Source organism: Ostrea edulis, chromosome 9 (assembly GCF_947568905.1).
Source record: "Ostrea edulis chromosome 9, xbOstEdul1.1, whole genome shotgun sequence".
Classification (NCBI taxonomy): domain Eukaryota; kingdom Metazoa; phylum Mollusca; class Bivalvia; order Ostreida; family Ostreidae; genus Ostrea; species Ostrea edulis.
In genome coordinates this window covers 18,712,925-18,736,062 of record NC_079172.1, presented here as the reverse complement: position 1 = coordinate 18,736,062, position 23,138 = coordinate 18,712,925, and the positions used below count along the sequence as shown (strand labels likewise).

Genomic DNA, 23,138 nt, shown 5'->3' with positions numbered 1-23,138 from the left:
ATCCATGCTGTTATTTTTCTTTCTGCATGTAAAATTGAACACATCACAGAAACATATAAAATGATATCAAAACAGCATACAAACATAATGAATAGTGTAAAGTTTTTCTCTCTAATCTCTACAAGCTGTGTCTCCTGTGAAGTTTATCACGGCAACATGACAATGCAATCACATCAACCCAACAATACAGACACCTTCCTCAACCTACGAGAAGAGTTCACTTGGCCTCAGCAAGGGACCACTCTCTGCAATCCCTAAAAACCAGAAAACTCCCTGCTCACCTGCAAAGCAATAATTAGATTCCCTCTTTTTTATGTTCTGTCTTTTTTCTTCCCCTGATACACATATCTTCACGATTTTCTAAGAATTATTCACCTATTTACAAACAATATTTAACGTCCTGTACTGATTTGTATGAAGGTGCATATATACCTATCATAGATAGTTTACAGATTCTGAAATGTATCGAAGTTTTGAAATATAGATTAATCATTAACAATAGCTACAGTAACACAAATTCTAAGAAATCTAAGGTTTAGATCAAACAATATAGTTTTTTTTTAACCAAATATAATTGTCAAACACTATTAAATTGTAATGGCAACTATTATATTTATCAGAAAAGAGTGTTACAATTAAAATATATTGGAATTTGTACATCTGTCTGAAACTAACAAAATTTCAAAACTCTTTAGAATTCACCAGTCTGAGATACAAATCCAAAGTGTTTTTAAAAAAATCACAATATGTCGGTACTTGTGTAATCTACATATTGATCAAGGTTGATACAGTTTCATAACGAGTAATATGGAATTATATAATTGAGGTTGTAAACAAAATCCGGATATCAGAAGAATCTATGCAAGAAACAAATCTAGTTGTTTTGTTATCCCTCAGAGAACAATAAATCCGATGAAGTAACAAATGATGACATATTAACCTCCCTTTAAGAGACAATCCTTGTATCATTTTCCTGACATTTAATTCTCTTATGCTCTGTCATTAGTTGAAGCAAGAGTTCACCTTTAAAAGCCTCCTCTGTATAACAGCTCAAATTACCAACATAGAATCAGATTATATGACAAGAAAAAGTACTAAAATGTAGTAAAAACCCATCATGAGATCCCTGACACCTCTTTCGGCTTATGGCAACTCACGTTCGATTCAAGCAAACTGCTTCTTCATGGAAGATATTCTCATGCAAAATTTAATTACTGGGATTGTCTACCAATTCTAGATTTTTAGCTAAATCCAAATAAAAGTGACATGTTTGTTTCAAAATCCTAGACTTTATGACATGTACTGCCTGCTAGTGCCGCACGATTGAACAATTTTCTTGAGCTACAGCATACTATATCAAATCCTGCACTAAGCTGATCCCCTGACACATCATGATCTGATGTATTTATAGAGAGCACTGCATTCTTGCAAAACAATATTAATGTCTCATAATGGCTGTTTTTCTTCAGCTAACAAGTAACCCTTCACTCTCAACATCTGACATTATATATATTAGATTTCTTCAAAATAAAAGGTAAATCATATTTTCTTTAATTTTGAAGAAATACACAATTTCACAATACATCTTTCTAATAAATCATAAACCACAAATATTTGTTGAGGACAATGGAACAGTTAGCTGATAAGGATTGTTACAATCTACAATTAAGTTATGTTATTAAGAACGCATCATACAGAAAGCTAGACAACAACAGAGAGAATTCAAATTAACATCAGTTCAATCTGTATTTAGATATATTTTCTTTTAAAATGACAAACATGGCAATAATATCCTCCTGCAGTAATTCGATCTAATTTGTTGACCCTTCAAAGTTTTGACCTTGAATAATCACTCACTTAAATATAAAGTCTTTAAATTGTTTGGTTTAAAGAGGATGACCTGCTTAAAATTTGACTTCTGACCTTGACATATGAACTTTGCCTTTACCTTTGACCTTTCAATTTATCAATTACAAATTTTCAATCTTGTATAGCTCAAAAGTTATAACCAAGATTATAGCTGTGGACAGGCAGACTTAAATAAAATCCATGATCTTTACTCTTTAGGATATAATGACCATAATCATAACACATAAAAAGTCCAAATTTTAAGATTATACCATATTGGAATAATGAATATTTATGAGTTATATAAGGCTCTTTCTCCCCCATTGATTATGCATGACGTGAGTTCTTTGCAGCACATGATTTCCAATAACCCCAATTTATCTTCTCCATTATGTAGAGCAACACATAAGAGCTGGTAGAGAGTGGAGGAAATGAGTTCACTTGTCCTTCATTTTATGGCCCGGACAACATCCTTACACAACATAGTAAAATAAAGAAAGATCTATGTCACTCAGGTGTCTCATTCATTAAATTGGTCCGGAAAAATGAACAGTTAATGGTGATTGACCATGAAAATTATGCCATGATAATTATCATTATTGTTCAAGTGATGATTTTTCCATTAGAATGAATTTGCTAAGTGACTTACACAGAGCATGTCTTTAATGTTTCTACTCTGTCACTTGCAAAGAAAAAACCAGACAAACTGGGTTGATGTTCTATACTGAATCATGGCCTGTGGCACCCACCCACCCAACCTGAACATGCATGCATAATGGGCTAAGCAGCAGAACTTCCTGTGTCTTCCACTACCAAATTCATGGACCAACATACACAGTAAATCACATGAATAGTGACCGCAAAAATCATTTTACAAATTTCATGCTTGTCAAGCAGTACATGTTGTGTGCCACAAAGAGAAAACCATAAGGCCTTTTTTTTTTTATAGAGTTGGTTTACGGATGCTACGCACTGATTTTTTGGGATGTTGGAAAAAAAATTAAATGGTTTTTCACTTCTTTTTATATTTCCGACGCTGTAATTTTTCCTTTTCACAAAAAAAAAAAAAAAGAAAGAAAAGAAAATAGATTCCGCTGGACTGGATATTTGGACAGACGCCTCTGTTGAAATCTTGGGACAGTCCATAATATTCATGTGTGGAATATTAGTCAACTTCAGCCGGTGCTAACAATTATTCTGCACCTTAGTAACAATGCTTTTTGCTTCCAATAAGTTATCTGTTTATGAAAATAACTTCTAAGTAGCATTAGTTATGCATTGCATACCATTTAGATATGTAAATCCCAAAATAAAAACAAACACTTGTTTTCAGATGGCATCCATGACGTACGTTGGGTTGCACTAATCACCTAAACCTGACCTTACCATGCATACATTTTGCTGAGGATACACTTTTAAATTCTTATTAATGAATTTTAAAGAAATATTCTTCATAATTAATATGTGTAATTCTTCATATATTGAAGGAGGTTGAAAACATATTTAACATTATTGAATTCATTTATTGTATAAAATTTGTTGACTACCAACAATAAATTGATCTGACCTATATAAAAATTCAGAATTTTTGAATAAATGTTTATAGGGTTCATGAATTTTATTTATAACTTTAATTGACTTCATAAATAAGACTTTAAAACTTAAAAGTAAATTTTTAGACAAAATATATGCTTGGTAAGGTCAGTCAGGATATTAGTACTTCAGGTGATTAGTGTGTCCCTATATACGTCATGGATGCCATCTTTTGAATGGAAAAACGATGTGGTTCTTTTATTTTGGGATTTACATAACTAAACGATAAACAATGGACATTTGATAATGATAGAAAGTTAATTTAATAAACAAATAACATTTTTGAAGGAAACAGCATTGTTGCCAAGGTGCACAATAGTTGCTATATACCACCATCTGAAGTTGACAGTGAAGAGAATATTAAAGTTGATAATAAAACATTGACCTCAAATCAAGTTCATTTTATTAACATTTTGTCATTTGAACTTTTTTTTTTTTTTACCTCCTCCGAACGGATTTTTAAATTTTGAAATCTGTAAACCAATTTAAAAAGAAAAATTGGCCTAAAAACGTTATGCTTACTGCAACATGTAGGAGTTTGCGAATGGCTTGATTACTTCCTGAACCACAGTATGCCATGGCGATGGTGAACATGCCTGACCACCTAAGGATGGGGTCCTTGTCCATACACAGGCTTTCAATCAGAGCATCTGCCTCCTCAAGCCGGCCATACATCGTCAAGGCAATCCCCAAGGCTAGACCTCGCAGGATCTTCTCATGCTGAGTTTCCTTGGCATACTACGAAATACAGGAAAAAAGAATAGTTAAGAAATGTAAAATTGTTAATGGGTGCAAACACCAAAAAACATCACATTCTAAAACTACTGATACCTTAAAAGATCTGATCATATCAGGTAGAATTCACTACTTTACCAAAAAAATTTATAAGATGTGTTTGTAAAACACTGATGCAGATACAGGTCTTGCCACATGGAAAACACATGTGAAATATAAAAACCTTAGTACTAACCATTCAAAAGTTATGGCAAAGGTTAACATTTTTCAAAAGTAGGTCAAATTCCAATGTCAAGAGGTCAAAGAAAATTCTACCTAAAGAAAGATCTTTTCAAAAGGAATACACGTGTATAAAACATAGCAAGATCTCACCAAGGCAACTACCTTACTCATTTTTATTCTCTCAGTACTTTGATGTAAAAATAACTTACAGCCACCATGTCCTCAATGGCTGTGGACTGTTTGGTACCCAACATGACCAGTCCCATAGCAATGCCAGCTGCTTCACCTAGATACAGTCAGATATATAAGCAATATCAACCAATGTTTTCAATCCTTGAGAATACACTTATCTTAAAATATCCCTCTAATTATATTATCGAGAATAATGTAAATATTGAAAAAAAAAATCCTTTTACTATTTATATACAGTGATACACATATATATATTAGGAAAATTTGCATTTATTTGAATCTGACCCAAAATAAAAAGGATGAAATGATTAACCATACCTGTAACAGCATCATCTTGGTAGAGGTTAAACTTAAGTTGTTCATAAATATCTACAACAAAAGATTGAAGGAAATGTACATTAAACATTTAAAATCCAATTAAGGAAGAATGCACACCAGAGAAATTTGATATGGATGAAAACTGGAGGATACACTGCCCACCATAAATAAGTATACACTCACCAAAATAAGTTACTTGCGCATATAAAATATGTTACATCATTGATACAGATTTTTTTTAATGCAAAATACATAATTCTTACATATATATAGATGACATTAGGCTTTTAACTTTTTATATCCTTATTATGTTCCCCAAACAAAGTTTGGGAACATATTGTTTTTACTCTGTTTCTTATTATTATTATTATTATTCTTTTTCTCCGGTACTTTTTTGTCCGGTAGTGTTCTCAGAAACTACAAAAGGGATCGATATGAAACTTTCCAGGATGATAGTATAGCGTTTGTAGATGTGCATAGTGATAGTCATTTTGTTTGCACGTGCATGCACGCGCGCGCACGTGCATTGCAATTTTGGTACAAAAAATGGAAAATCAGAATATTGAAGGAAGCGATATAAAACCTAAATAGGATGATAGTATATCATTTGTACATATGAAAAATAATAGTTATTTTGCCAGCACGCGCACGCATGCGCGTGCACGCGCATTACAAAATTTGTACGCTAACTTTGGAATCAGTCTAACTTTTTTGTTGTTCATTGAAATGGCTTGAAATTCATATCATAGGTATATATTGAGACCCTTAACTGATTTACATGGTCAAAATTACCAATTTGCACGCGCATGCACGTGCGCTTCATTTTGATTGGATAATGCTAAAACGTTTGTAACTATCTTATTTATGAAGCGAATGAGATGATATTCACAGCATATGTAGACAATATGTGTATCTATATGTTGATGTAACAAAAAATGCCAACGCACACGCGCATGCGCGTGCAACGTTTTTTAAATGTTCAATTTTTAAAGGACGATAACGTTTTTGTTTTTCATCAAATTCTATTCATATTAGGGGTTTAGATGTATCTTGGTACTCCTTACAAATTGCTGTGGTTAGAATTACTGCTCAGCACGTACATGCACGTGTGCTGATTTCTGATTGGACGATTTTAAAATCGCTATAACTTCCTTATATTTGGTGGAAACGTTATGAAATTCATACTGTGGGTATATGATACAAATGCCAGTTGAACGACATCAACAAAAATTCGGAATCATACACGCGTGCGCGTGTATGCACGTGCAACACTTTCTTTCATTTCTTGGTACTGAAATGACCATATTGAACGTACTACATGTAATTAAAGGCTAAAATAAAATGATTTTTTCCTATAGATTCACAAGGACATCACTTTTTAATTGGGGGAGGTTTGGGGAACATCTGTAACGGTCCCCGTTACAATTAGAACTAGTTTTTTATTAAAATACTTCATTTTCTGAATTTTTGAATTTGGTGTGTATTTTTACAAGACCCTTTGATTTTTCACAGTAGATAAATCAATATCACAATTTAACAGACTTCACCAAAAACATTAAATGTCCATTATTTTTTCCCCTATATTGAAGTTGTACCCTTTACTGATTATTTTACTGAGATAAATTGAAAGTTATACACAGTGAATTCAGCTCTCTTTTATATTGAATATATTTCATGTCAAAATGTGTAAAAAGCTTATGTGTATACTTATTTATGGTGGGTAGTGTATGTACAACAATATTTTGAAATTGAAAACTTTTGAATTTACTTTCTTTAGTCAAAAAATGCAGTTTTAGTACAAAGAAATTAGGAAAAAATTTAAAGCCCCTGCTGGACTTGAACCCACGATCTACAGTTCAGCAGTCAACATGCTAACCTACTGAGCTACTCAGCTAGGTGAATTTTTTTTAAATGAATATAGACAAATATTGCTGAAACTTATATTTTCATTCATGTTTTAAATGGAAGTCAGCCATTATGACGATGTAGAGTACCTCCTTTAAATGTATCTAATATGATTTTCTTGAATGAAATATGCTACAACCACTAAATATGTGTATACGCTACTATCACATCAAGTTATCAAGAATGAAAACAATGAAATATGTTTCACGAGACCTAAATTTCGCTTCTCAAGATCAAAAGTTCGAGAGATAGAGAGTAAATTTGCTTAGTTATATAGAATAGAGGGGAAAAAACCAGAGACCATGATTTCACTTCTCGAGACCACGAAGTTAGAGCTAATGAGAGTTACCTGTACATGAATTTTCCATTATGCAATATGTGAGGAAGCTTATATCCAAGTTTTGATTTTTTTTTTGGTTCAATGGCTCTTGATAATAAGACTTTTAAACCCTTCATCCTATCTTCACATTTTCTTTAATCATCTCGTGGAATGGACATTCATTTGAATAGAACTTTTATCTTACGATGTTTGGCCCATTAGTTCTTGAGAAGATGGAAATGAAATGTGTATGCATAACAAACATCAAACAGACAGATGGACAGACAGACACACACGAAAAAATGTTGATATGAAAAGCTCACAATAACCTTTAGCTCGGGTGAGCTAAACCTTTCCCACATCTCATCTCAAATTTAACTACACCTACAAGAACACTCTGCTGAGTGGATATCAGCTAAATAGACAGGTCATTTACAATTCAGTGGATATCAGCTAAATAGACAGGTCATTTACTATTCAGTGGATATCAGCTAAATAGACAGGTCATTTACAATTCAGTGGATATCAGCTAAGTAGACAGGTCATTTACAATTCAGTGGATATCAGCTAAATAGACAGGTCATTTACAATTCAGTGGATATCAGCTAAATAGACAGGTCATTTACTATTCAGTGGATATCAGCTAAATAGACAGGTCATTTACAATTCAGTGGATATCAGCTAAATAGACAGGTCATTTACAATTCAGTGGATATCAGCTAAGTAGACAGGTCATTTACAATTCAGTGGATATCAGCTAAATAGACAGGTCATTTACAATTCAGTGGATATCAGCTAAATAGACAGGTCATTTACTATTCAGTGGATATCAGCTAAATAGACAGGTCATTTACTATTCAGTGGATATCAGCTAAATAGACAGGTCATTTACTATTCAGTGGATATCATCTAAATAGACAGGTCATTTACTATTCAGTGGATATCAGCTAAATAGACAGGTCATTTACCATTTAGTGGATATCAGCTAAATAGACAGGTCATTTACTATTCAGTGGATATCAGCTAAATAGACAGGTCATTTACTATTCAGTGGATATCAGCTAAATAGACAGGTCATTTACTCTTCAGTGGATATCAGTTAAATAACCAGGGTCAAAAATGATTAATCAAAACCATCCAATCTCCACACCTCAGGAGTGTATGTTGTATGTTCTGAAGAAGAAGAAAAATTGTCTTAACCGGTCAAAAAAGTCTTGAAATAATTTCAGAATTCTGACCACACACTTTTTCATGACCATTATAGAAACTCATGTTTTATGTTTTCTAGCTGTCTCTGCTTATCATCTGCCATGGTGGCCATGCTGGAATTTACTTCACTGCAGAAAATAACGACACTTCTATAGGACCAAAAGAGACACAATTGTATCATGTTTGGTGGCCTAGCTACCATGCAGTCTCTCTAGAGAAGTTTCGTCTCAGTCAAACAGATGCCACACTCGCCATATTGGCCAAAGGGTCCAAAAAGTATTGACATTTCAAGACCACAAGACAACATATTTCCAATTTTGAATACTTGACATGCAGTTATTTGAGAGGAGAAGATTAAAATTTAAAATGTTTAAACACATGGAAATACAGATGACAGATGCCTTGTGCTGGCAATAGCTCATTCCACTCTTCACTTAGATGTGCTAACAAAACAATGCTGTAAACAATTTTGTACATAAGCTAGTCTTAAATATTGTTGTTTTTTTTTTTTTTTAGAGAAAACTAGGTTGATAGAAACTAACAAATGACATTGTTTCTTTAGACTTATCTCAAGTGATTCAACAAGAAATTTTATTATCACATTAAAAATAAAGATTCTTTATATTGATCATTGGTGGCAGATAAATTTAGTTTCTCACTGTTGTTTTTCATCACAAGATTAAGTACATAATCTACACAGCATTTTCAAAACGATAAAAGTGATTCATTTTCTAAGTGTTCTTGCTATAAAATCTAAGTCAGAATTAGAGCCATTGAAGCTACGAGGCTCAGAGAGAGATGAACTTGCAGACCTTGCATAATAATCCGCTCACATACAAGCGATGCCACAAAAACTTCAACTGTTTTAATTTTAATGTGTTAATTGCATATCATTATGAATAACAAAGTATCTACTTGTTCTGAACGGAGTAACCCTGTAGACCCTAAATTCACATTTCTTTAAACGTCTTTCATACCGCAGATTACGGAATTCGTACTTGAGAGGTAGCAGCAGGCAATACAATACTAAGAGTTCTCTGTCATTCCATTCCAATGTAAGCGATTATGTAATTTCAGAAAGTCATTCAGTATTACAACATTTTTGCAGTCAACATGTTTCATAGTAGAAGTACTTTGTAAGTGTATTGTGTAGCAACAATCTCTTCTACTAATGTCTATTTTGTACCAACTTTACTGTCATAAAACTTCTCCAAGATAATACTCTACAATGCTAATTAAGGATTTTTGAATATCATTTTTTTTAAAATCAACAATAAATGTCCCCTACCTGTCCCAAGTCAAGTCATGTGCATAATATTCTGCACGAATAATACATTAACAGTCTATACACAAGAATAACCAGGTCCCATTAAATAAACAGGGATGTGACTGAATTCCTCAGAAATCAGAGGAAAACTGGTCCAAAAGGGAGGAAAACACCTCACCCTACCTGGAAAAATATAATTTTCTGCCACTTTAGATCAAATCCAGAGTGCAGTGATTGGGATAAGCAAATTGCTTAATGTGACAATGGTGCGTTACCAGCTAGTGTCAATGTGACATTTCTAAAATGAATGCGCCATATTGAAATTTTTATGAGACATTTTAAAAGGACGAAGTCCTAGAGACCTGTAAATTATAATCTAAACACTACTGACAGATTGCAATGCCATAGATAACTTTACTTTTATTATTTGTGTTAAATTTACGTTTTGTTAAAGTAAGGATTCTAATCGTGATTGTCCGCGTCATCGTCTCCTTCTGCTCCTACAGTGTCTACTGCCAGTACTGGCTGATCATTAAGGTGAAAATTAAAGTCAGTTTGCCTTTGTCAGGCTTAAGAATTTTTTTCCGTGGCATCTCCAGTCCGTGCGTATTAAAATTGCAATTTAACAGTATTAACCAATCAGATAACCTTTTACTGTTTGATTAGACACTGAGGAAATCTAAGTCATACTTGCGCTTAAAAGAACGTAAAGTTGTACTATTACTAAAGTATTAACAGCGATAAAGATTTTTCAAGCACTTAATCGATATAGATTAATTGGGGGATCAGCTCAAAAGTTGAAAAGTTCGTATATCTACGAAGTCAGTGGGGAAAAGCTCAAATTAGGTATATCGACGATGTGCGCCACAACGGCGCAGTGTTTCGATATTCTATGTGCCATTTTTTGATTTAATGCGACTATGGCGCAGGGCGCGTGCTTATCCCAATCACTGAGTGTTTAATTTTTTCAAAAATTGAGCAAATCCGAGGATTTCCTCTGAAAAGAGGAAAAATCACACCCCCTGAATAAATCTCATAACTGATAGATTCAAATTCCATATTTTCTCTGTCCAAGAAAATCAATGGACCAGAACAAAATTCAAACATGATCTGTAACTTGTAATGGTAAAGCAATGCACCAAATATCAAATGAATATCTGAAAGCATGACGAAAAAAAAGTGTGGAAAGTGATATTTTCTCAACTCCAAGGGCCATAACTCAACAAAACAAGAGGCCCAAGGGCCTAGAATCGCTCTTCTGATAAATTGTACAACCCCACCATTTCTATTCTTAGCCTCTTAGTATTCTAAATCTTTAGTTAAATCCCAAGAATTCAAAAAAAGTAGGTCAATGTGACCTACTTTTTGGTTTACACATTTTGAGAACCCAAGAAATATCAACTGACAAAGTTTGATGATTTTAAGCCAATTAGTATCTGAATATTGAAATATAGCTGTCAAATTCCAATCGTAGGTCATGGTGACCTACTTTTTGGTCAGCGAACTCCGAACATGCAAGACCAATCAACTGACAAAGTTTGATGACTGTATGTCAAAAAGTATCTGAAATATATAAATATAGCCGTCAAATTCCAAAAGTAGGTCAAGGTGACCTACCTTTTCGTCAACACCCTTCAAACATGCAAGACCCAACAACTGACAAAGTTTGATGACTGTAGGTCAAATAGTATCTGATAATTATATAAATATAGCCGTCCAATTCCAAAAGTAGATCAAGGTGACCTACTTTTTGGTCAACACCCTTTGAACATGCAAGACGCATCAACTGACAAAGTTTGATGACTGTAGGTCAAATAGTATCTGAAATATATAAATATAGGTGTCCAATTCCAAAAGTAGGTCAAGTTGACCTACTTTTTGGTCGAAACCTTTCGAACATGCAAGACCCATCAACTGACAAAGTTTGATGACTGTAGGTCAAATAGTATCTGAAATATATAAATATAGCCGTCAAATTCCAAAAGTAGGTCAAGGTGACCTACTCTTTGGTCGACACACTCCGTTGACTCAAGATGCATCAACTGTCAAAGTTTGATGATTGTAGGTCAATTAGTGACTGAAATATATAAATATAACTGTCAAATGCCAAAAGTAGGTCACAGTGACCTACTTTTTGGTCGATACACTCCGAAGACTCAAGATGCATCAACTGACAAAGTTTGATGATTGTAGGTCAAATAGCGTCTGAAATATAGTAATTTAGCTGTCAAATACCAAAAGTAGGTCATGGTGACTTACTTTTTGGTTGACACAAACCGAAGACTGAAGACGCATCAACTGACAAAGTTTGATGATCCTAGGTTTTACAGTGCCCAAAATATGCATCTAAAATTGAAAATGTGAAATTTGAATATCTGTAAAATTCAAAAAGTAGGTCACTGTGACCTACTTTTTTTTATAAATATGTTTCAAGGGCTCAAGATGCACCAACTTACAAGATTTGATGATTCTAAACCTCTCGGTATTTGAAATAACAACTTAAAATATATCTATAAATGATAAGCCATAAAATTCAGAAAGTAGGTCACGGTGACCTATTTTTCAGTTGACGCATTTCAAGGTCCCATGATCCACCAACTGACAAGTTTTGATGATCATAGGCTTCAAAGTGTCCAAGATATGCATCAAAATTAATTTTAAAATAAATACCTGCAAAATTCAAAAAGTAGGTCACCGTGACCTACTTTTGAGACAACTTGACACAAGGTCCTAAAATGCATCAACTGTCAAAATTTGATGATCCTAGTCCTTATAATGACTAAAATATCTAAGATTTAAGGAATTTAAAAATTTTTTAAATTTAGGTCAACTTTGAAGTGACCTCGAGACCACGCCCTTTGCCCCAGGGTAATGCCTTGAACAATTTTTAATCTACAACATATCCTCATCCTTATGTGTAAGTTTGGTGATAACCTGCCCTGTGGTTCTTGAGAAGAAGATTTTTTAGCAACCACTACTTTTGTTTTTATTTTCCTGATTATCTCCCCTTGTTAAAGGGTCACATCCCTCTATTTAGTATGTATGAAAGCCCTTGGGCCAATGATACCCTGTAACAAATTTGAAAAAAATTGGCCAAGGGGTTCTTGAGTTATAGCCCTTTTTCTAAAAAGTTTACGCACACCGCACACCGCACAAATGGCCATAGCATTAGCTCTTTGAGCCTTTGGCTCAGAAGAGCTAAAAAATCAATGGACTAAAACAAAATTCAAACTTAATCTGTATCTTGTCATGGTAAAGCAATGTACCAAATTTCAAATGAATATCTGCAAGCATGACAAGAGGTGCATGGGACACATCGCTCTCCTGAGTCACTTTGGACCTGCTGTTGTTCAGCTGTTGTGATTTCTAATCAATCTTAAGCTGTGATTTCTAAAAGATTTCTAATCAATCTTAAGCTGTGATTTCTAAAAGATTTCTAATCAATCTTAAGCTGTGATTTCAAAATCATTACAGCTGACACATTGAGTACCGGGAATATTTACGGCGATTCCCATTGGTCCTCGATAGATCATGTAAGATCACACATTTTAATGAGTTATGCGAAAATATCGGCCTTGTGACCCACGGTAGGTAATCGTCAAGAGCGACCGACCGTGGGTTTCCGACGATGATAATCAATGGACCTGAACAAAATTCAAACTTGATCTGTAACTTGTCATGGTAAAGAAATGAACAAAATTTCAAATGAATACTTGTAAACATAAAGAAAAAAAAGTACGGAAACTGATTTGCCAGGCTGACAGACAGACAGACAGATGGAGTCCATACCTGAAGTCCCCTTCGACTCCACCAGAAGGGAACTGAACTATGAATAGTTCTGTAAATACTTGTAAGATATTGCCTATGTAGATCTTGGTAGAGGTGTCCATGTTTATGATATCAATGCACTCATTTTGTATGTTATAGTAATGAATAGGATTTTAATAACTCTTATCACCAGTAAGTATTGCACAAATTATGTTCCTCTACCTCTAGAGATGCTAAGCACTAATTTTGGTGAAAAATGGTTGAGTAGCTTCTAAGAAGTTGATTTCTTTTTAATTCAATGATGCAATGAGTCAATGGACAATGATGGATAGGCATGGAAACCAGTAGGTCATCCGAGTCACTCCGATGGCATGGGTTGACTGTCACTCCGATGGCATGGGTTGACTGTGTGTTAACTATATAGTCAATTGTGGAAGTTAAGTTTACGCGTGTCAAGTCAAATAGTGCATTCGAATAAATTTTATTTTAGTTCTTCTGAAGAAAAACAGATAAGGTGTGGAAATTTGTCAATTCAGCAATGTCTTTGATGACAAGGTTGAAGAATTAAAAATGTACCAGCATTTATCGAACTACTACAGCTTGTTTCTCTATAACTGTGTCCCTCGTCAAAATACACAAAGTTAGCTCACCAAATGACCTTTGTAAAATCGAAAGTCACATGTCAAAAGGAAAGCACAAGTCGATAATTAACTCTTCCATTTATTATTTTGTATTGTTAACTTGCACATAAATGCAATCGAAATTATTATTGTATTATCAAAATTTTGAGAAATATTTCATCAATGACCTTGAAAATCAAGAGGGTTCTTCCTCATTCAAAGCCAAAGAAGTATAAGCAAACTGTAATCATTGTCAGTTTTATGGTTCTCTTTGAATCTTGCCCACAAGCTTACACACAAACAAACAAACAAACACACACAGAAATTCGTGATGCTATATCTCCTTCACAACTAGCTGTGTGAGAGGATAATACGGCCAATGGCTGATATAAGTACCTTGTCTTGCTGTTCCCATGGCAGCCAAACCCAAACCGAGACAGCCACCATGTCTGACCATCTGAAAACAATTTTTTTTTTATATATTTATTTAAACTGTTATCACATAAAATTCTCTATATTTAAAGACATTACTTTCATTTAGACTAAAATTTTAAAAATTGCAAATCTCCCTTAATTTGCATCATTTTTTCTCTCTGGAATTTAGTGAATTTAAAAAACAAAAAATATTCATCTAAACAGTTTTGCTGCATTTTCTTCATTGGCATTCTTAAGAAATTAACTTAATGAAATGAATTGAAATTGAGTAAATTCTACCAGTTCTCTAAATAACTTGTAATTGGCTTCACAATCTCTCGCCAACAGGGAATTATATTCTTATAGAATGTAACCAAAAATATGAAATGCAGTTCTCTCATTCATCAATGTACTCTTATTCTTTTTTTTTTTTTCTTTTTTTTTTTTTACAGATTGTTTCCACTCTATTCAAAGAACAACAGAAATGATGTAAAAGAATTGCTGCAGAACATCTGTTTTACATGCATCAAAGCAAAGGAAATTGAATTATAATCACTCTATAATTATTTATCCCTGTGAATTGACTGATATGGCATCAGAAAACACAGAACAATGCTCCCAAATTCCAACAAGGGGCCCATGGGCCACATCGCTCACCTGAGTCACCTTGGCCCATATCTGAAGACTTTCCATATATATTTGCATGTAAAACTTTAGTCCCTATTATGGCCCAAACTACCCTTTGCAAATTTGAATCTACTCTATGTCAGAAAGCTTTCGTGTAAATGTCAACTTCTTTGGCCCAGTGGTTCTTGAGAAGAAGATTTTTAAAGCTTTTTCCTATATTTGTATGTAAAACTTTGACCCCCCCCCCCCTTGTGGCCCCATCCTACCCCCCGGGGGCCATGATTTGAACAAAATTGAATCTGCACTATGTCAGAAAGTTTTCTTGTAAACATCAGCTTTTCTGGCTCAGTGGTTCTTGAGAAGAAGATTTTTAAAGATTTTTCATATATATTGGTATGTAAAACTTTGATCCCCTAGTGTGGCCCCATCTAACCCCAGGGGCCCATGATTGAACAAACTTGAATCTGCATTATGTCAGAAAGTTTTCATGTAAAAATCAGCTTTTCTGGCTCAGTAGTTCTTGAGAAGAAGATTTTTCCTATATATTTGTATGTAAAACTTTGATCCCCTATTGTGGCCCCATCCAAACCCCGGAGCCCATGATTTGAACAAACTTGAATCTGCATTATATCAGGAAGCTTTCATGTAAATCTCAGCTTTTCTGGCTCAGTGGTTCTTGAGAAGAAGATTTTTAAAGTTTTTCCTATATATTTGTATGTAAAACTTTGATCCCCCCTTGTGGCCCCATCCTACCACCGGGGGCCATGATTTGAATAAACTTGAATCTGCATTATGTCAGGAAGCTTTCATGTAAATCTCAGCTTTTCTGGCTTAGTGGTTCTTGAGAAGAAGATTTTTAAAGATTTTTCCTATATATTTGTATGTAAAACTTTGATCCCCTATTGTGGCCCCATCCAAACCCCGGAGCCCATGATTTGAATAAACTTGAATCTGCATTATATCAGGAAGCTTTCGTGTAAATCTCAGCTTTTCTGGCTCAGTGGTTCTTGAGAAGAAGATTTTTAAAGTTTTTCCCTATATATTTGTATGGAAAACTTTGATCCCCCTTTGTGGCCCCATCCTACCACCGGGGGCCATGATTTGAATAAACTTGAATCTGCATTATGTCAGGAAGCTTTCATGTAAATCTCAGCTTTTCTGGCTTAGTGGTTCTTGAGAAGAAGATTTTTAAAGTTTTTCCCTATATATTTGTATGGAAAACTTTGATCCCCCCTTGTGGCCCCATCCTACCACCGGGGGCCATGATTTGGACAAACTTGAATCTGCAATATGTCAGGAAGCTTTCAGGTAAATTTCAGCTCTTCTGGCCCAGTGGTTCTTGAGAAGAGGATTTTTAAATGACCCCACCCTATTTTTGCATTTTTGTGATTATCTCCCCTTTGAAAGGGACATGGCCCTTCATTTGAACAAACTTGAAAGCCCTTCACCTAAGGATGTTTTTGGCCATGTTTGGTTGAAATTGGCCCAGTGGTTCATGAGAAGAAGATGAAAATGTGAAAAGTTTACAGACAGACAGACGGACGCCGGGCAAAATGTGATCAGAAAGGCTCACTTGAGCCTTCGGCTCAGGTGAGCTAACAAGACAATATTTATTTTTTATGTTTGAACTCTGCAACTGCAAATACTTACATCAGTGGAGGCATCTTTTAACTGGTTCAGTAAATAATCAGTTATCTCCCCTCCATGATTCGCATGTATTAAACCTGAAAACATTTTTGAAAAATCAATATCAGAAATGGGAATGAGAGATTTTCAATCCCAACATGACAAAATTGTAAAAATCATCCCATTCTCTAACATGACTATATACACAAATTAGGTTTCATGTGAGCATGAAGCCATGAAATTTCAGAAATAGAGTATCAAATCTATTTCTACTGTACATTTCTTTACAGTCTTCAGAAATTTATTCATATTTTCTTGAGAAAAGTCTGTTGCTCATTCATCGATCATCTCATCCTCACCATTTTAATTTACTAAATGTACATGTGCCTCTGTGTTCAGATGGATGAGAATTGGGATTTCACATTCCTAAGATCATATTTTAAAATAGGTATTTAGAAATTACTAAGACTTTATAGTCAAATAATATTTTGACTCCTTTTCAATCAATCAATCATTTTCTAAATACGCTTCTAAATAATACTGGAAGAATTATTTCCCTTTACAACTGATTTGTTGATCATTAATATGCTTTTCCAGTCAAAAAAAAGAAATAGTAGGAGAGGAGTTTTCTCATGGTTTCTAATTACGTAACAAAATGGATGCTCTTATAAGAAGGTATAGTCATTTTCACAAAAACCTGAAAATCATTTTCCCAAACCATGTGGCTAAAAGCTTGAATTCTGACAAGCAATTTTCAGGATGATAAATGCTTCTAATATAACAAACTTTTGCTTTCAAGAAAACAAAGCATTAACATTTAGAATTTAATGTTGGAAACAAATTTTCCATGATCCCTCCAATGTTCAAATTGTCAGGCAGTTCTGTGGGAAAACAAAATTGGTTGCTTTATTTTTACAGTTAGAATGATTATGAAAATCATCAGAGAATTCATCTGCCATATTCTGAAGGAAAGGGAAGAACAGAAGCAGAAAGAGGCCAGTAGAGTTCTATTTATCAATTCTTTATCATGTTCCGCAAACAAATTTTGGGAACATATTATTCTTTATCACACGTCGACTCCTTTTATCCAGTGGATATCACCCATTACATAAATTTTAATTATTACACTATGTTTTCCTACACCATTTGTGACATCACAAACGTCAATTTTACATAGTTTGTTTACAAAATGCCAGCAAGTAAAATTCCCATTCCAGTAACATAAATTAATAACTGGGGGATTGGGGTGGGTTTTAACATGTGATAAAAAGAATCTCCCATGGTTTCTGGTTTGATATGATTTATATCCATACCATTGAGTTGAATATAAATCATATGAAACCATAAACCATGGGGGATCCTATATTACTCTGTTTCTTATCATTATGTTCCCCAAACGGAGCTGGGAACAGGTTGGTTTGACTGTTTCTTCTCCTTCATTTTATCATTGCATGTATCCTTTTTTCTTTCTTCTTTTGTGACTTTTTCCCCCTCGAGTTTTCTCAGAAACTACTCAAGGTATTATAACGAAACCTTTTTAGGATGATAGTGTAGCATATGTAGATGTGCAGAACAAACGTCATTTTTTCCAAAAATTTGGTCTACTAACTTTGGAATTTGTCCAACTTTTTTTGTTTTCCAATGAAATTGTTTGATATTTATATCGTGAGTATACATTGAGACCCTTCATTGATTATCATGGTAAAAAATAAAAATTTTGCCCATGTGCTTCATTTAGATTGAATAATACAAAAACATCCATAACTCTTCTGTAAATGAAATGAGAGATGATATTCATATATCTATAGATTGATGTAATTAGAAATGAAAATGTGTATGTGCATCCACATGCATTGTCTTTTGAAGGTTCAATTCTTTGAATGGCAACATCTTTTTTTTCAAAATCTTTTCAAATTCATCTTGTTGGTGTACGCTACAGCTCTTTACAAATCGCTGTAGCCAATATACTTTTTCAACATGTGATAAATTCTGAATTGTCAATTCCAAAATCCCCATTACTTTCTTATAAATGATGCAGACATAATGGAAATTCATACTGTAGGTTCGAATGTCTATTGAATGGCATAAACAATAGAGCTCAGTCATACTCATGTGCTTTTATGCATATGCATTGCCTTTCTTTCATTTTTCGGGTACTAAAATGGCCATAACTTTAAATTACAGACTCAAATGATTTCAAATTTTGCTGTAGGTTTGAAATATGAATGCCTAATGAATGGTATCAACAAAAATTCCTTAGGGCTGTTCCAGAAATGATCAAATGGGGGGGTCGGGCGGCAAATGATATTTTTTTGTGTGGGTGGTCGTATTTTTTCATATTTTATTTGGTCCATGGTTGGACTGTTCAAAAAATATTTATTATGGGTAGTGGGTAGTTTCTATTGTTTTATTTTGTGCCACGTGGGTGTTGAGTTTTCAGAATATTTTTATTGTCGCTCTTGTCGTGTTGGTTACAAAATGTCGGAGGGAAAATTGAAAACGTGCTTTTGAAATGCTGCTTTCGAAATCGGAAGTAACATAGAACTATTCGAGTTGTCGCTCTTTGCAGCGCATAACTTTCCATTACGGCACTCTTCAAATTAGAGGCGCGTTTAGTAGGGTCCCTTTGGACGTGATGGCGGCGAACTCTGTTCTGTAGATTATTACAGTTTACAGTGCATCGATTTTGGGAATATTTTGAAACCAATAGGTATTCCGTTTTCTAATAAAAATAAGCAAACCTTAGTTGATTTATACGAGGGTACCGATGCGTTATATTTATCAGTCAGTGTGATGGTGATATAGAGGCCTCCGGGCGCGGGCTCCATTAGAAGACGAACGATTCGTGGAAAAACATATCCATACCCATTTCATGATAATAGCATCGTTTGGACTCCCAATCTTTCCAACATTCCCGCCATAGATGCCTTTGATTGTTGATGTGACATCGTTTCTTCAGAACTACTGTGATACAATGTCGCACAGGCATTACCGCGTCATTGACTAGAATGTTTGTCCCGAAAACCTCGCGAGATTTGTACCGTTTTCATTTTTAAAAATATTTTTGTGGTGGATCTGGTTAGTTTTTTTTTTAATTAGATGGGTCATTGTAAAATGAGTTTATCAATTTGATGGGTCATGGGGTAATTTTTTATAATGGGTGCTTGGTATATACAAAAGGTGCCTCCCGACCCCCCCCCCCCCATGTATTTATTTCTGGAATAGCCCTTATCCAATTTCATGTTCAAGTGAATGGATGTGCATTGTAATTTTCAATGTCTAAATCAAGTATTAATCAATAACATATCTAATTCTGAATTAAACAGATTGAAAGTTTTGTTTTATGTATGTTTGGTTGAAATTATATACTAACATGCACAAGCACATGCGCTCAATTGTGATTGGCTGATACGTAATATAATTAATAGAAATGAAATGCACGTGCACTTTTTAAATTATTTTTTTTTTTTTGCAATTTCAGTTGCATATCTGTAGTCTTGCTTTGCTTTGTTTCCATATAAATAATCTATTGCAGAAATGTTCGGGAGATATGAAGATTTATTCATCAAATAAAAACTAGAACTGTCCTAATGGGACTAATACCCCCCGCGGGGCATATAAGATGATGGGAAATATTTAATGCAAGCACATTGGATATTTTCACATTATCTACAGGGCAATCAATGTGAATGCAGAAGTATATATTCTACAGTACAGCAGTACATGAAATATTAAAAATATGCTTAATATAAACAATGAATACTATTTGGCACATTTTAGGCTGTATGATTGCAAATCCCTGGTCAACTCTTCTAGTCTTTAGTTTATATTCACTTTGTTAAAGATCATTATGTTATGTCAACTTTACTTTGTCATTGATTTTGTCAGTAAATAAAGGACATTAGCTCAAGTATTGGTATTATTGTAATCTTTTCCACTGGTATAACAACTCTAAGTAGCTGTAATAAAGGCAGTTTACTATGAATCCCATTGCCAGGGATAGTTGAGATTATAAATACTATCTGACAAATAAGTATTCAACACACATGAGCCACTTTATGTTTTACCGAGAAGTCACAAGATTACAGATACAGTATGTGGATGAGAAAATATAATACATTTGTACGTTCTAAACTGACCTGCAATGATTTGAAATCTAACACAAATGAATCCATGGAAAATTCCTGATTGACTTAAGAGCGTAAAACGGTATTAGAAATAAACTCTGGACAAATTGTGTCTATTACTACAAGTACAACCAAACCAGAAAATGTCCGTAACTTCCATAACTGTTAAAATATTTCAATGAAAATAGAAGATGCACAACTACATTATATATATAAGATGAGAATAAAGTTTGAATCAAATCTGTTCAACGGTATTAGAATTAAACTCTGGACAAAGTGCACAACCCCCAAAATGAAAAGAAAATGTGCGTAATTTCTATAACTGTTAAAATATTTCAATGAAAATAGGAGATGCACAACTACATAATATATAGAAGATGTGCATAAAGTTTGAATGAAATATGTCCAGTGGTATTAGAAATAAACTTCGGACAAATTGTGTCTACGGACAAACAGACGGACAGACAGACAGACGGACAAAGTGATTCCAGTATACCCCCCAAACTTTGTTTGCGGGGGGTATAATTATATACCCCTCAGGCAATATGATTTTTCTTGGGGGAATAAATATTCCTATCTTCCTCACTATCATGCAATAAATGTATAATGTCCCCAAACACATAATGCTGGGAACATATTGTTTTTGCTCTGTTTTTTATTCTTATGATGTTCCTGAACACCTAGTGTCGTAGACATATTGTTTTTGCTCCGTTTCTTATTCTTATAATGTCCCTGAACACATAATCTCAGGGACATATTGTTTTTGTTCCTTTTGTTATTCTTATAATGTCCCTAAACACAATGTCGGGGACATATTGTTTTTGCTCCAGTTTTTTTATTCTTTTTATATATCCCTGTACACTTATTGCCCAGTACATATTGTTTTTGCTCTGTTTCTTATTCTTATTACATGTATATGTCCCTGAGCACATAATGCCAGGTACATATTGTTTTTACTCTGTTGTGGCCTCAGTTTTTTGGTATTGATAATTCTTTTTTTTTTTTTTTTTTTTATACAAATGTCCGTCTTGTTTTCAGGGTTGGTTGGTATGGTGAGAATTTCTGAATAAAATACATACCGTATTCACCCTAATGAGCACCCAAGGCACTTAGAAAATTGAAAAAAGGGGGGGGGGGGGTTATTTAGTACTTTTTCTTGCAATATTTCCAGTGAAATTAATGTTTAAATGAATATTGAATTTTAAATGAGTTATTGCTATACAGTGGATCCCTGTTGTTGCGTTTCTCGTTTTGTCATAATAAAATAACGTTAATAGCAGAGGCAATGTAATAGAAACTGCCAGTGAAATCTAATAAAAACATCACATAAAAATTGTATTCTACGTAATACATGGCATGTCAAACAATGCAATATTTGATTTTTTCCATTTGTATTGTATAACTTTTCATTTGTACAGTAGAACCTCGTTTTTACGTTCCCTATTTACTGCGTTAGACTGCATATTAAGTTGAAATTTTAAAGCACAAAACCGTTTCTTAGCAAACCAATATAAAATAGACATGAGGTGCTCGATAGGATGACTATTGTAATACTTTTGCTGGGACTTTTTAAAATCTGTCAATTTCAAGAGAAGACCAGTTTACTGCATTAGTATGTTTGCAAATTGATGGGCCAGGTTAAATGTTTTATAATAAGATGATACACAAATTGACCATATGATTGATAGACAGATGATGGGTAGATACTGTCCTTCATACCTTTGTCTAAACCATAGGACAAGAATAAATTCTGATATGTTGATATCTTAATTTTTCAAACCAGATAAAGTAGTAAAAATGAAAATGTATCTTACCTAAAGCAAATAGTCCCCCTCCTTCTGAGTATGCTGACCCGGGACCGGAATCTTTCGGTAAATAAGTAGACATGAGATTTAGTGCTTCCTTTTCATGACCCTGTGAAAAAACCATGGGTGTCAATTATCAAAATATCCATGATTGATGTTGCTTCTTTTTACAAACATGTCTACACCCTGAATGTTCTTCAAATTCAACAAGCGACCCATGGGCCATAACAGTCATCTGAGTACCATACGAACAACTCTTCAAAACACCAACTCCATCACACTGATGATGGATGCAGAACGATTGCAATAGGTCACCAGAGTTTATTCACGTGACCTACAAATTAATGTGTTATGGCAATGGCCCCTTGTGGACACATTATGTATTGAAGTTGATAAAATTTGAAGGCTTTATGCTTAATGTACTCAGCTCTTTGATGCAAAATGACCTTTTACTTTTAGGAAAGAATGTGATTATGTTCAAATATTAACAGACGACAAAGGACAAATACCAATCACAAAAGGTGAGGATCTAAAAAGAAATAT

The 23,138-nt window shown here is 34.1% G+C and overlaps 1 protein-coding gene across 1 annotated transcript in view; it reads right to left on the bottom strand.

Moving 5' to 3' along the window:
• LOC125657502 (26S proteasome non-ATPase regulatory subunit 1-like) overlaps window positions 1–23,138 on the bottom strand; it is a 150,586-nt gene that overhangs the window by 107,840 nt on the left and 19,608 nt on the right. The window contains exons 15-20 of the mRNA XM_048888095.2: window positions 22,605–22,704; window positions 16,688–16,761; window positions 14,393–14,453; window positions 4,909–4,959; window positions 4,608–4,684; window positions 3,964–4,179 (exon numbers count right to left, since the gene is read on the bottom strand). Coding sequence (XP_048744052.2) covers window positions 3,964–4,179; window positions 4,608–4,684; window positions 4,909–4,959; window positions 14,393–14,453; window positions 16,688–16,761; window positions 22,605–22,704 — 579 coding nt within the window. The remainder of the gene's footprint in view (window positions 1–3,963; window positions 4,180–4,607; window positions 4,685–4,908; window positions 4,960–14,392; window positions 14,454–16,687; window positions 16,762–22,604; window positions 22,705–23,138) is intronic.